This window comes from Colobus angolensis, unplaced genomic scaffold (assembly GCF_000951035.1).
Source record: "Colobus angolensis palliatus isolate OR3802 unplaced genomic scaffold, Cang.pa_1.0 Scaffold11, whole genome shotgun sequence".
Lineage (NCBI taxonomy): Eukaryota > Metazoa > Chordata > Mammalia > Primates > Cercopithecidae > Colobus > Colobus angolensis.
The window spans coordinates 12,127,361-12,143,415 of record NW_012112030.1 but is presented as its reverse complement, the minus strand read 5'-3'; the positions used below and the strand labels follow the sequence as shown (position 1 = coordinate 12,143,415).

Here is a 16,055-nt window from a genome sequence, read left to right as displayed (position 1 = left end):
CACTATTTCTGTGTTTAGATATGTTAAGATTCACAAATACTTACCACTGTCCTCTAATTGCCAACAGTATTCAGTACAGTCACATGCTGTACAGATTCACTGCTTAGGAGTGACAGGCTGCCCATGTAGCACAGGTGTGTAGTGTAGTAGGCTAGACCAGATAGGTTTGTGTAAGTACACTCGACAATGTTTGCACGACAACAAAATCACCTAATGACACATTTCTCTGGACATATCTCCATTATTAAGCCACGCATGACTGCACATCTGTTTTCTATCATCACTTTTCTTTATTGATGATTTCATTGTGGAAAGATTTGCAAGGCACAAAAGGGTAAGAGGAATATTAGAAATCCAGTAATTCAAGCACTCAAAGCTAAGACTGTTAATATTATTCGGTGTATTTCCTTACAAATTTTTTGGCACACATTGTATTAGAGATTAGTATAATAAACTCTCCTGCATCCATCTTCTAGAATCAGTAATTTTCAATTCACAGCCAAAACTTGTTTCATCTCTACTCTCATTCACATCTTTTTTCCTTCTTATTGTATAATTTTGAAGCAATCCCAAATATCATATTACAATAAACATCAAATATTTTAAGACATATCCCTAAGATTGTCATGCATTTTAATATATTATGTTTATATGGTGTGTACAAAGTCTCATATACTTATTTTCATCTATTCTGATTTCAAAAGAAAGCTATTTTTTCAATTGAAAATTTAAAAAAAATTTTTTTGTGTTTTTTTTAATGTCTTGTTACCATCATTACTGGCACCCAAAAAATGACTTGGGAAGGAAAGATAACCACTTTGGAGACCCAATGCTTAGGCTATTGTCTCTCTGAGCACCTCTCCTGAAGTGAGATAATGCATATTAAGGGCTTTGTAGAGTAGAAGCTACTCAGTTTGATAAGATTAATACTGTCAAAAATGCCCAACCCTTATTCAGGACCTACAAGTCAGCATTGGACTGAGCACTTTACATGTAGTATTGCAGGTCAGTGTCCCAGCACCTCTGCAAGTGAATAATGATATTATTCCCATTTCATAGAGGAGGACATTGAGGCTTGGAAAGTTTAAGTCACTTACCTAAAATCACAGAGATAGTAGATGGCTGCCATGGTATTTCAATACTATCTTGTCCAACTCCAGAGCCCATTCTCTTAACCTTGATGCAAATTTTATACAAGTTTTCTATAAGGAATCTAATGAATTACACAGAATCACAGAATTGATAGATTGTCATATGATCTAACAGAGGCCACACCTCAATCCAAAATTTATCAGAAATATTCAATTTGGAGTGAAATTAGGGTGAATACATTAGGACACTCAACTACTAAGTAATCAAATTCTCCTTGTAGCTGGGTCAAGGTATATCTTGTCATATTTTATTCCTTGAAGACATCTGTAAATTGTATCACAGTGTATCTTACTATAATAACCTTAACAAAGTCCAACCCAAATTTTTACTGTATCAGTAAATTTTCTTTGATATACGATCAACATCAATTTGAACAGTCTCTATGAAAGAGTTTTCAGGAGAAAGTTCTAAATTCTGACCTCTCTTTTTCTCTCAGTCTTCGTAATATCATACAGATTTGTTCCAAGCACCGTCAGAGGAACCTCCATGAATTTTCTGACACTGTTCAATGGATTTGGCTGTTTCACAGGGGCACTGCTGGTGGAGTTGGTATATCTCATCTCAGAAGGTAAAAATAGGTTCGTGGCATGCTTATATACATTGAGTTGATGATTAGGGAACGGGGAGACCAAACCTTAAGAGAGGGGCTTTGCCAGTCTTTTTTTAATTGATCCACTTTTGCAATTAAGATAGAATTAAGATAGGAAATACACTCTTGCTGTATTCATTAATTTCTGGGAATTGTTTTTCTTTTGATAGGAGGAGGTAATTACAGAATGTCATGCTGTCCTTAGTGTATTTTAAAACAAACTGGTCATTATATTCTTATTAGATCTTTCAATGAGGCCATATGCAATAATGCCTCACAGTTGGCACAGACAGTCCTCAGAAAAAGTAAGACTTGTGTAAATATAGGGGATAGGGTACCTGAATGATCTTTTTTTTCTCATGATTTGCCACAATTCTTGTCTATGCAATCAAAGAGAAATTGTGAATTGAATAATAAATGATATTTTAAAAATTTTCCCAGTAGAGATTTTGGTCAGGAGAAACAACTAATCTGAAAAATTCAAACATTATTTGAAACATTAAAGTATCTACTAAAGCAAATATTTGATTAAAGCAAATTTTAAAGAACTACTCTTTGGTTGCATGTGTTGAAAAAGCAACAGCCAGACAGGATGACAATAATGATCAGCCATCACAGTGAAATGACTTTGGCTGTATTTTAAATCCGGACTTTTGAAATTTTGTTCTAAAATGTTAATATAGTTTTAATTTAATTTTAATGTATGTTTGCTTATTTTATGGAAATTATCACAAATGTATTCTCTACTTTCAAAAATACTTATAGTTGTACACTGAAAATGATGTAAAGAAAGTGTTAATTTCTATTCTCTTATAACAAACAAATTTAATTTACCTGCTTTCAAACCATGGAAAAAATCAACTTCTATGAATGAGACACTCCTTTTAACACTAAATCTCCATTCAAAAAATATTTATCAAGGACCCACTCTGTTCCAGGCACCATATCGGACACTGGTGATACCATGGCAAGCAAAATAAACACTTGCAAGCCCTCAGGAAATTTCCAGGGGTACAAGTAAGCAATGAAATTAAAAGTGAGAAAGTCAATGATACATATAATAGCAGAGTTCTTGGGGAGAAACCTACTAATCCTTGATCGATGACTGATGAGGTCACCCTCTGCCCTTTCCTCAGTTATCTGAGAAAATTAAGATGAACTGTGTGTTGAGTATTTACTACATACTAGGTCGTGTGCTACATGGAATTGTGTAAGATATGGTCCAGTTCTCAAATAACTCAAATTCAAACTGCGATAGCTAACTGTGTGAATGGCGGCAAGTTGTTGACTTCTCTAGTGCTCAGATTCTTTGTACATAAGCTAGAGACAAAGCACTGGCATTAAGATTTTGTAAGATAATCTTGCAAACTCTTAACATATATTCACACCTGAAACATTTTCAGTGTTGAATGTGTTTCCTTTCTTTATGTTACTCAGCGAAGATATTTCCAAAAATTTGCTGAAACAAAATTTCTAGAATCAAATCACATTTGACATATACATGAAGAACTGTAAAGTCAAATATTGCTACTAGTTTATCTTTTATATAAATTTAAATGTTTCATATGCATGCTTAAGCAACTTACCCAGAGTTAGACCAAACATCCTTGGCTAAGTTCTCTCCAAGTCTACCCTCACTTCTTTTTTTTTTCAGATAGAGTCTCACTCTTGTCACCCAGGCTGGAGTGCAGTGGCACGATCTCGGCTCACTGTAACCTCCACCTACCAGGTTCAAGCAATTCTCCTGCCTCAGCTTCCTGGGCAGCTGGGACTACAGGCGCCTGCCACCACACCCAGCTAATTTTTGTGTTTTTAGTAGAGATGGGGTTTCACCATATTGGCCAGGATGGTCTTGATCTCTTGACCTCGTGATCCGCCCGCCTCAGACTCCCAAAGTGCTGGAATTACAGGTGTGAGCCACCACACTTGGCCACTACCCACACTTTAGGTACTAGCCACAAGTTTGGAGATTCCTAGGGCTGTCATCACCTCTGACAAGCTGTCTATAAATGTGGGGATCCCCACAGACTCCCTCAGGTATGATAATTTGCTAGAATGATTCAGAGAAGTTAGAAAAGTACAATACTTATAATTACAGTTTATTATGGCCAGAGAATACAAATCAGAATGAGCTAAAGAGAGAGGCACATGGAACAAGGTCTGGGAGGGTTCCAAATGTGGAGCTTCCTTCATCCTCAGGTATGCACTACCCGCATCAATATAAGAATAATGCCAAACTAGCCAGGCAAGGTGGTGGGTGCCTGTAGTCCCAGCTACTCGGGAGGCTGAGGCAGGAGAATGGCATAAACCCGGGAGGCAGAGCTTGCAGTGAGCTGAGATCCGGCCACTGCACTCCAGCCTGGGCAACAGAGCGAGACTCCGTCTCAAAAAAAAAAAAGAATAATGCCAACTAGGTGAGCTCACCTGAGCTTCAGTGCCCAGCGTTTCTATTGAGCCTTTATCACATAGGCACCATTGATTAAATCACTGTGAGCTCAATCTCCATCCTCCTTCTGCTCCCCAGAAGTTGGGCTGGTATATGTGGCTCAAAGCTCGAAGTCTGATCATGTGGTTGGTCTTCCCGGCTGCCCACTCTCCATTCCGGGTCATCTGATTAGCATAAATTATCTATGGGCCCTCTCCATTCTGAGTTGCCTCATTAGCATAAACTATCAGGTGGGGCTGAGGGTCCCACCATAAATAACAGACATTCCAACCACTCAAGAAGTTGAAAGGATTTAGGTTACCTCCCAGAAATCAATCCAGGCAAATGTTTTAATCACACGACTATTCTTACAAAAGCATTTCACTGAAAATCTAAATTTTTACTGGCAATCTATATAGTAGAGTAGGAGGTTTTACATGCATTATTGCATTTATTACAACAATCTTATATTATTATTCTCGTTTTATAAATGTAATGATTCAGGCAGAAAACAAATGAAGTCAAGTTCTCTAGTCATCACAACTGGTAGCTGACAGAGATCTAATCCTCTTGGCATTCTGAAACCAGTTCCAACATTGATTTCAATACACCAAGCAACTTGTAGGAATCCCCAGATGTAAAGGTTTTTAAAGACTTTTGTTACTTTTGCAATATAACCTCCGTGGATAGAGGTCTGTATAATATTGATAATAGTCTAGATACAGTACAAAGGTGCAGAAACAAAAGTTTATATAATTTTGGCACAATTTGGTGCCCATGAAAGGAAATTTACCAGGGACACATAGTGAGGACATCTTAGCAAGATGGGTTGTGGGGTGGGGCACTTTCTAAACTGTGCTCAAGAGAACACCATTTAAATTACCACTAATCAATTTAAGCTACATCTTCTTTTAAGTGTATTCTTTCCAGTTAATAATAATAGTGTGTTATATCAAATTATAATCCCAATAAATTACAATCATAGAGTTGAATGTTGCCTTAGATCTCAACTAGTCTAACATTGTACCAAACACAGAAGACGTAGTAGCATAATCTAGTGCTGAGAAAAATTCTCTACTTTGAGATATAACCTGAGTGTGCCCATCTAGTGATCACTAGGTTCCACAGAGTAAGTCCGATTCTGCATTCACATAGCAGTTCTTCAAACATTTGATAAATACTTGGAGAAATAATATCGTATAGTGGTTAAGAGAATAGGTTCTGGAGTCATACCACCTGAATTTGAATCCAGATAGTCTAGCTATGTGTTCTCACTTTCTATTTCAGTAATGACAATAAATAATTCATTATATTGTTCTGAAGATTAAGCAATTAATATGCATAGTGTTCAATAAAGATGGCAATCATGACCCCTTCTATTTTATAGACAAACCACCCCTGTCTTTTCATATTGCATGATTCCTTGATTTTTCACTATCAAGGCCCCTCCATCCATTAAACAAACAACAGCTTATCAGTATCTTTCTTAAAATATGGCTTCCAAAACTGAAGATAATATGGGTACAACCAGGGTACAAAATGGGTACAATCAAGATAAGTATGTTACTTTAATCAACCTGGACTCCCTCTCTCTCTCTCTGAATGCCAACAGAGATTTTGTTGACTTTTTCATAGTTGCATCCTGCTTACGGTCAATTAAAACTTGAAACTTTTTTTAATTTTCAGGAGTTGCTTTCAGCTCAGTTCTACTCATCACAGTTCTTTTTTCTAATTAGATGCAGCACTTTATTTTTATCTTTAATAAATGTCAACCCATCATCCTAAGTAATAGACATTTTTGAAAATTGATTCTGTGTCATCCAGGGAATTACTAATCTTTACTTGCTTTGTGTCACCTGCAAATTTGGTAAGCAAGTTCCTAGACTTCTTCCAGGTAATTGATAAAATTTTTGAATTGGACAGGACCAAAAAACAATCTTACAGAAAATTCCTAGACCCCATTGCAAGTTAATAACAATCCATTAATCCTCTCCTTTTGGATATAATCAGTTCCAAATTCACCTAATTACTATCATTCAGCCCACATACTTCTCCATCATTCACTAAATGACATCACAGGAGACTTTTCATAGGTTTTTCTGGAAATAGGATAAGTCTCTTTGTGACAATCCCTTTAGCCATCAGGATAGTATTCCTCAATGAAAGAAATGAGGTTCATTTAGATGATGTGGTTATAGTAATCCTATACTGGTGTAACAAATAAAGGCACTAAAAGAGAGTGGCCATCAGCATGGCTTTGGGTAGGTCAGTATCCCTCTAAAACTGGGTTTTCTTAATTAAAAAAGGAAATTTTACTTCGCTTTTCTCAGAGAGGATGAGAGAATAAAATTAAATAAGATATTTGAAACTTTTCTCTGCCAGAGATTATTTTTAAATACAAAATTGTCATATATTACAATGGCTCATTTGGCCAAAAACAAGATCAGTCCACTCAAACAAACAGACCAATTTTTTTGACAGAAGTGACCATAATGAAACAAACACTATAACTATATATTTAGGCACCCTACATCCTTCAGCATTTCATTTAGTATACAGGATATTTTCAACCTTTAAGGATTCATGTCAGCTGAGCATGTGTGCGTGTGAGTGTGTGAGAGTGTTAGGATACGATTGGAAACGAAGATCAGCTATCACAGTCTTCCAGTCTCCAAGCTGCATTAGTCATTTTTAGCACCATGATGGAGAATGGTGTGAATGCGGTAAATTCAAAAGATTTCTCAAAACTTGACTGTGCAGACAGATAACTGTTAGAGTGACATTTTCAGTACAAGTGAGAAAACTGATCCTTCTGGGATCTCTAACTCTGAGTGCTTTAAAGGAGAAGATACAAGACTAAACTCATCCTCCTACACTAATCATTTCAGGAATAGTTTGTCTAAAAGTAGCAATGCTAATATAAGGGAATGAAGAAGTCAGTCAAACTGCTTATTTCGACTCTATCCCATTAGCAACAAGATCAATTTCCTCACACTCCTGAATTCGAACTTACCTTTTCATAAAAATAACAAAACAGAATTCAGTAAAAAATGACATCTTAGTTATGGACATGCAGGTGATTGAAAGATCCAAAGCAAAATATTTAAGACAAAAAGGGATAATTGGGCAGAATCAAGAGGTCAAGTGGTATATCTTCTTGTCTCTACAAGTTCTTTCTCCTCAAAATTCAGGAAAGGGGCAAATAATGTAGCTGTTTAATTTCCATCAAGAGTATTTTAAATTAAAAATGAGATCACCTAAAAGACTCATTTAAATATCTATGATTATTGAGGCCACTGGCAGTTATGTCAGCATGAATCACTGAGTCACTCTTGAAACAGGAATTTGCAGTTGCAGCAAACTTGAAAGAAGAAAATATTTATGCATCTGGAAAAGTATTCCAATTGCATTTCATGGGCTCATGCCTATTATCTAAGAGATACGCTTCTTCAAATTCAGATGCCTCGGGTCCAACTTCATATGGGATTTGGGTTTATAGATTTTTAGATTCAGAGGGGAAAATAAGTGGCCCACTGCCATAATTCACCCTTAGCCAGGCCCATACTCTACTTGTCAACTGGTTGAGTGCCAGTGTTCCTGTGGCTAAGTCAGCAGGGCCCCAACAACTCCCATAGGCAAACTCTGCTCTTGGTCCTCAGTCAGAATTTGAAGCAAAGCCCCGCTCATACAATGGTTTTATGTATTTCAGATACAATTTATTCTATATCCTTAACCTTTTTACTCCACAGAAACCCCTGATGCCGCACAGAGGACTTTGAGTTTATAACAGCATCAGGAAAGAGCCAGCTTTAGACCGTGGAAAGCAACAGTCATTGCTGTTGGCTCACGAGAGGTAGAAAAGGCAGACATCTGAGTCAGATGAACCTGAATTCAAATGCAACTCAGCTCTCAATGAGCTCCTAGATCTTGAGCTCATCACTTAACCATACTGAGTCTCAGTTTCTCCTTCTCTAGAATGGAGTCTGTTTCTCTTTCTAGTCTTCACTAGCAACTTACCTTTCAAGCTTTTTATGAGGACTAGAAGAAATAGATAAAAATCACCAGCTAAATGCAGATGCACTAAAAAGAATGATTTTGTTGTTATCTTAATTTGAGTGGGACCTCAACATCTTCCAAGTGGGCTAGATGTATTATAGATATGATGTTTTGGTATGGCACTTAATTCTCCAGAAAAGAATAGATTCCATATTTGCAGAGTTCAGTTGTCCTGTTCAACTTCACTTCCAGGTGGAGACTGGGAGGCGATGAAATTAGAAAGTGCTCTGAGATTCTTCTTGGCCTCATGTACCCATGTAATTAATGGAGCCTCCTACGCATGGCAAATTTATAAGTCTAGGTGGAGTTAGAGACACACGAACATGCATACTAGGAGTACCTGGAAATGGTATTGAAGCTGAAACTGGAAAGATGAGTGCAATTTAGCTTGGTAAGCACAGGAATGAAGGATTTCTGGTAGAGAGCACATATATCAAGATCCATAAATAAATAAATGATAGGTGCATAAGAGGAACCCAGAGAAGGCCAGTAAGCTGAAAATACTCAAAAAAGGAGGAAATGGCCTGAAGTCACATTGGAGAGTTAGGTAGGGGCAAAACCACGTGGGACCTTTTAATACAGCGATTTTATGTTTACTTGAATGTTATAAGAACGATAACATTCAAAACACCAATGACCTACTGGTGTTTTGGGAAGATCATTATGGATGCAGTATGATTTTGAGGAAAGAAAGAATAATTTGGGAAAAACAAGGAAGTACAATTGAAGTAATCCAGATAGGTCTGAAATAGTAATGAACTAGAGAGGAAGTAGGCAGATGGAGCGAAGTGAATGGATATAAGCTATATTTTAGACGTCGAATCAAAGTCTTAGCAATGGCTTTGAGAAAGTCAGGAGACAGTAGGATGCAAGAGGGAGGAGGTAGTATCAGGAAAGCATCCCAGGTTCTGCCCATGAGCTACTGGGTGGGCAAAGATTCCATTTACTAAATGGAAAAAACTGGAAGAAGAATAGACTTTAAAAGTTGCCATCCATTTGCTTTTTAACACATTGTTTGACACACCTGTGAGACATCCAAATAGAAATATCTGGAGGCCAGAAAAAAAGGTCTTTGTTAGATATATAACTATGAAACTCTATGGCACAAAAATAATGTTTGAAACCATGGTAGTGAATGAAATTACCTAGCATGAGTATTAAGAATGAGGAGAAAAAGAAGCCCCAACATTAGAGGTTGAATGGAAAGGAACTAGTTTGCCACAGAAAATACGTAGCAGTCAGAAAGCTGGGAGGAGGGAATTATATATGTATATATACACACATATATGTGTGTATATGTATATATGTATATGTGTATATGTATATTCACTGAAGATAAGAAAGAAGATGATTTCAAGCAGAGAATGGTAAATTGTGTCAAATGCTACTATAAAATCAAGTACGATGAAGAATGGAAGGTATTCATAAAATTTAGCAACACTATGATACCTTTAATAAGAGCCATTTCAGTGGTGAAATGAAAACTAGACTGAATTAGGGTGATGAATATCCAGTAAATGAAAAAAAAAAAGCCTCATGTTTAAAGAACTCTTTTGAAGAACACGAAACTGAAGAAGATTTAAGAGAGAGAGTGATGGCTAGAAGGGGATGTGGGTGGAGTTGCCAGATTTAGTGAATAAAAATACAAGATACATAGTTAAATTTGAATTTCAGGTTAACAAATAACTTTTTGATCTTTAAGAATGTCCTATGCAATATTGAGGACATACCTCCTTATACTAAAAAATACATACACCTTCTTATACTAAAAAATAATTCCTCGTTCTGAAATGCAAATTTAAGTGGGAACCCTGTATTTAAAACCTTAGGTGTGGGTTCAAGATACTTTTTTATTATTTTATTTATTTTGGGGGGGAGGTTTAGAGATGGGATCTTGCCCTGTCATCCAGGCTGGAGTGCAGTAGCGAGATCATAGCTCACTGCAGCCTTAAATTCCTGGGCTGAAAGGATCTCCTGCCTCAGTTTCCAGAGTAGGACCACAGGCACACACCACAGCATGGCTAATATTTTTTTTCATTGTTTTAGAGATGTGGGTCTCACTAGGTTGCCCAAGCTGGTCTTGAACTCCTTGCCTCAAATGATCCTCCCACCTCAGTCTCCCCAGTAGATGCGAATATAGCAAAAGCCATCACACCTAATACTTTATTTCTGAGAGACATTTGAGTGTATTTTTCTGATAAGAATACCTGGTGTAAATGGAGAAGTTAAAAATGCAAGAGAAAGAAGAGAGAATTGATGGAGCTAAAGACTTAAGGAAAGGAATGGAGGACTCGGTCAGTGACAACCCAGAGAGAGTGACTTCTTATTGGAAGGTGGATACTTCTTTCCTGCACTGAAACAGAAGAGAGAAAGGAGAAGATAGGCACAGGTGCACACAGATGCATAGTTCTGATATTGGGAAGATCCTGGAGCCTTCCTTCGGCACTCTCCATTTTTTCATGAGGTATGCAGTGAGCCAACTGTGAGAGCAAAGGGAATAGGATGAGAATGGGGAGTTGGAAGAGCAAGGATTACAAACTTATTATGAAGGTATGAAAAGATGATTTAGAAGACAAATGTTAAGATCGCTGGTGGTGGCCAGGCACAGTGGCTCACGCCTGTAATCCCAGCAGTTTGGGAGGCCGAGGTGGGCAGATCACCTGAGGTCGGGAGTTCGAGACCAGCCTGGGCAACATGGTGAAACCTGTCTCTACTAAAAATACAAAGATTAGCTGGGAGTGGTGGCGTGCACCTGTAATCCTTGCTACTCAGGAGGATGAGAGAGAAGAATCGCTTGAACCCTGGAGGCAGAGGCTGCAGCGAGCCAAGATTGCACCACTGCACTCCAGCCTGGAGACCGGGCAACCAGAGCAAAACTCCATCTCAAAAAAAAAAAAATTGCTGGTGGTGTTGAAGGCCCCAATCATGCTGGTGATCATGAAGAGTGATCCCAAACTACCTAAAGCATGAATTTGCCCAGTGATATTCAGAAGCTCAATGCAGGCATAAAGATGTCTCATAGATTTTTAAATAGCCTAAAGAGCACAAGACACAGGATGAAAGGCACAAACTCTACTCTTAAAGTAATTTGGGGTAAAGGTTTATTTTCCTCCAATTTGCAAAAGATAAGAAAGGCTTTCTTCTAAAATTATGAAATTAATATATCTACACTATTAGTAGAGTTGCAAATGAAGAACCGACTGTACAAATAAGCAGGTTCTGGGCAAAAATCAGTGTTGTTATATCCATGAAATTATTTAAATTCAATATTTTACTATTTTAAATAACCCCACTTACAGACTGATTTATTAATTCAGTCACAAATACATATTGGGTTCCTACTATGTGCAAGCACTGCTAGACACTGAATTAATAATACCAAGTCTGACGTTTAATTAATAAGAAGAACCTTATAGAAATATTTGACACTCAAATTAATATCAGATATATTCATTTGACTAATGCTGTTACAATTACAGTTCATAGCTAATGGCATTATCGGGCTATTATCACAAAGCATTACCTCTCTTCTAAAACTCATTTCCATGATAATTCATTGAAATCATCATGAGAACACACTATCTTGATGGGTTTTTACCTCCCAATGCTCTTCAAGAGAATGAACTCACCCTTATAAGAAAGCTGGTTATGCCAAATATCACCCATGCCTGCTCTCTGCAGTTCAGGTGAACAATGCCTAGCAATTTCCCTACAATTTTGAAAGACACAGTGTTCCTTCCTGGAAACAGCAGCCTGACTTAATTTTTATCCACAATTCCCAAGATCTGGAAATGCAAATTAAAGTCATGATGCAGGCATTATTATCTAGAGCAAAGTATTGAGCATGTTCAGATCTGAGGCCCAATCTCAGTTCATCCAGTCACTCAACAAATATTTATTCTGTCCCCTTTCCATGACTTTAGGCAAACGGTTGAGCTGCTCTGTGCCTTTGTTTCCTTGTTTATAAATTGAGGGTAATAAAAATTTGAGTCCTTATTAGATAAATATGAAAAACTGGTAGAAATGTCAAAGTTAGAATACAGTGGTTAGGTATTATTTCCTTCAGGTATCATGAAAATTAATGTGTTTTAAAAATTAACTCAGGTAGGAGAGCTATGAATCTCAAATGAAGCATTTAAATCAGGTTACTGAAAGGAGGAAGGAAAGAAATTAACATTTATTAAGTGTCAGTTATATGCAGACCTTGCTATATGCATTTCACGAAGATATTATTTCATTAAATCTTCACAACATTTCTTTGGAGGTAGATATTTGTAGCCCCATCATATATATAAGAGGAAAATGAGCTCAGAAAGTTGCATAAGTTGTCCAAATCACATAGTAATGGTGGATTCCTGATTCCAGAGTCTTTTTACTACACTAGTTTTATTTCCTGTGGTACAGAAGCACATCCACCCTGGAGACAGACTGCTACGTCTTTTTAATTGCACCCTTTTTCGCTCCCAAGCAAAAAGCATATAGTGAAGTAGAAGGCGTGCCTCAAATAAAGCAGAATATAAAATCCATTTCAGTTTTGTCTCGACAATTTTGGACTTTTGCTAGAACACCAGCACTACAAAATAAATTTAAAAAATCTAATGAAGTCTGAGGGAAATAATTGCTCACTCTCTCTAACTATCTTTTGAAGAGATTCCAAAAGGCACATTTTAAGATTTTCATAGTTCCATTACATTCAAAATAAAACAGTAGTTTGTAAAGAGGGGAAATATTGCATCTTTCTCCAAAGAGAGATAACAGAAATCTGCCTTGAATCAAAAGCAATATGCTATAGCACTTAATGCCACATATACTTGAAGTATCCAGTAAAGCTCTGATTTTGGTGGGAGATGGAGTGACATATTGCTCAAGTGAGGAAAGGTGTTTATATATGTGCATATATATGTGTGTGTGTATATATATATGCACCTTTCCTTTCTTATGGTATATTTAGGTTATTTCTAATTTTTCATGCTATAAATATTACTAAGGTAAGCATCCTTTTCTATAATCATTAAGTACATAACTTATTCCCTCCTTAGACTAGAATCCTGGAAATGGGATTATTCCTTCAATGAGGATAAATATTTTAAATATTTTAAAGACTATTGAGAATTAAAGCAAAATTGACTTCTAAAAGACTGCAATTATGTGCCATTGTGAAATGATAATACTTGCCTCAAGATATGAATTTCAGTCCTTAGCATAATATTTTGATCATTGTCTATTTGATTGGAAAAAGTTATATTCCACTTTAAATACTTTAATTTGTAATTTTTTAGAGTGTAAAATTGAAATATTTAATGTTTATAGAACATTTTTATCTTTTTTATGATGTGCTTAGTCTTGGCCTATTTTTCTTTGGGTCTTTTTTTGTCCGTTTACATATGCTCATTATACTTTAAGAATATTGTGATTTATGTCATAATTTTTGCTAGTATTTTCCCAGTTTTAACTCAACATTTTATTTCATAGATAAATTTATTTTATACAAGTTTTGCTGCTATATGTAATCAAATCTGTCCACCTTTTTAATTATGATTAATTTCATTGCATTTATGGTTGTAGAATTTTAATGGTTTCACATTTTGGATTAATTTTATTATTCTTGTGGATTTCATTTTGGTTTCATTAAAGAAAATACTTATTTGCTTCAAATAACCAACATTCACAACAGTATTTAATATACGTTGTGAAAAGTTGGTTAAACTTTAAATATTTCCCAACGATACAGTAAGTGAAATGAAACTAATCAGTTTTACATATTTTAACATATTTTTAGGTGATCTTGGGACTGTTTCAGGGCTTTCTGGCCTGTTCCCTTCAGCTGCCTCTTTATTTTAGCTTAGTATCACTCTCCTTTTAATTATTATAATAATTTTATGATATATAGTTTATATCAGTTATTACTCATACTTATCTTTTTGGTTATTTTTTATTTATGAAAACCATATTCTCCATGGCTTATACTTCTAGATGAATTTCACATTTTTATTATTTTTTCTCCAATTTTTTTTTTTTGAGACAGTGTCTCACTCTGTTGCCTAGGTTGGAGTGCTGCAACCTCTGCCTCCCGGGTTCAAGCAATTCTTGTGCCTCAGCCTCCTAACTAGCTGGGATTACAGGCATCTGCCACCATGCCAGGCTAATTTTTGTATTTTTTTATAGAGATGGGGTTTCACCATGCCAGCCAGGCTAGTCTCGAACTCCTGACCTCAAGTGATCAGCCCACTTTGGCTTCCCAAAGTGCCAGGATTACAGGTGTGAGCCACTGCACCCGGCCCCCCAATCCTATTTTTATTTTAATAAAATGAGTAAAACTTGTAAGTTAATTTTAGAAAAACTAAAGTTTTTGCAATAGGTAGTGGTCCATCCAAGTATATAACATACTTTTAAAATTTAATATTTCAAAGTTGAGTTCTTCATATATATCCTGAACATTTCTTGTTGAAATTATCATAGACATTTTATACATTTTTCCTTTTTGCTCTTTGAACTGAATCATTTTCCCTTATTACAACTCACTGAGGTGATCACTGTTATACAGGGAGATTATTACTGTTTATTAATGTGTATGTCTTCATCTGCATCCAATTTCATAAACTTTCTTAGTAAATTTATAAGAGTATTTCAGTTGATCCTTTTACTTTTTCAGCAAAATTAATCTTCAAATACATATAATTTTTATCCTTATTTCCAATATTTACTCCTATGCTTTGCATCTTTCTCAGGACCCAGAACTTACAGGGCAATGGTAATACTAGAAGACAGTCACATTATATCTTGCTCATGATCTTAATGAGGACATCTTTTATTTTATTAAGTATATCTGCAGGATTATAAAGGTGATCTTAAAGAATATTCCTTATTATATAAAAACTTTATTCTTGTTTTCTGAGAGGTAAACAAATCAGTTTAAATTTTATCAAATGTTTAAGTAACTATTAAGATCACCTTATGCTATTTCTTAATCATAAGAAACTGGACCTAGGGTGCATTTAATTAATAAATTTTTCAGTATTAAATCATCTTTATATATGTGCAATAAACAATACTTGTTGGCAATTATGATTCTTTCACTATGTTCTGGAAAGATCCAGAGAAAAGATCTATTTTTTCCGTGAAAATTAAAAAATGCTTAGTATCTCTCTTTTGTTCTTAAATTGCATGTTATGTTTAACTGACAAATACTAATTGTATGTATCTATGGGGTACAATGTAATGTTTCAATACCTGCATACATTGTGGAATGCTCAAATCAGTCTAATTAACATATCCATCACCTCACATAATTATCATTTCTTAGTGTTGAGAACATTTAAAATCCACTCTTTTAGCAATTTTGATATATACATTATTATTGACTATAGTCACCATGCTGTATAATAGATCACCAGAACTAATTCCTCCTGTCTAACTCAAACTTTGCACCCGTTGGCCAACATTTCCCCTTCCCTCATCCACTTCCCTTCCCCACCTCAGCCTTTGGTAACCACCATTCTACTCTCTGCTTCTGTGAGTTTGACTTTCCTACATTCCACATATAAGTGAGATGATATGGTATTTGTCTTTCTGTGTCTTGCTTATTTCACTTAGCATATTGTACTCTAGATTCATCCATATTGTCACAAATGACAGAATTTGTTCTTTTTTAAGGCTGAATATTCCATTGTGCATATATACCACTTTTTAAAATGTATTAATCCATTGATAGGCACTTCAGTTGTGTTCATATCTTAGCCATTGTGAACAGTACTGTAACAAACTGAGTACAAACATTTCTTCGATATATTGATTTCAACTCCTTTGGATATATATCCAATAATAGCATTGCTG

At 35.9% G+C, this 16,055-nt stretch overlaps 1 protein-coding gene across 1 annotated transcript in view; it reads left to right on the top strand.

Moving 5' to 3' along the window:
• Positions 1–16,055, top strand: part of SLC15A5 (solute carrier family 15, member 5) — a 91,962-nt gene that overhangs the window by 61,948 nt on the left and 13,959 nt on the right. The window contains exon 7 of the mRNA XM_011954503.1: positions 1,589–1,720. Coding sequence (XP_011809893.1) covers positions 1,589–1,720 — 132 coding nt within the window. The remainder of the gene's footprint in view (positions 1–1,588; positions 1,721–16,055) is intronic.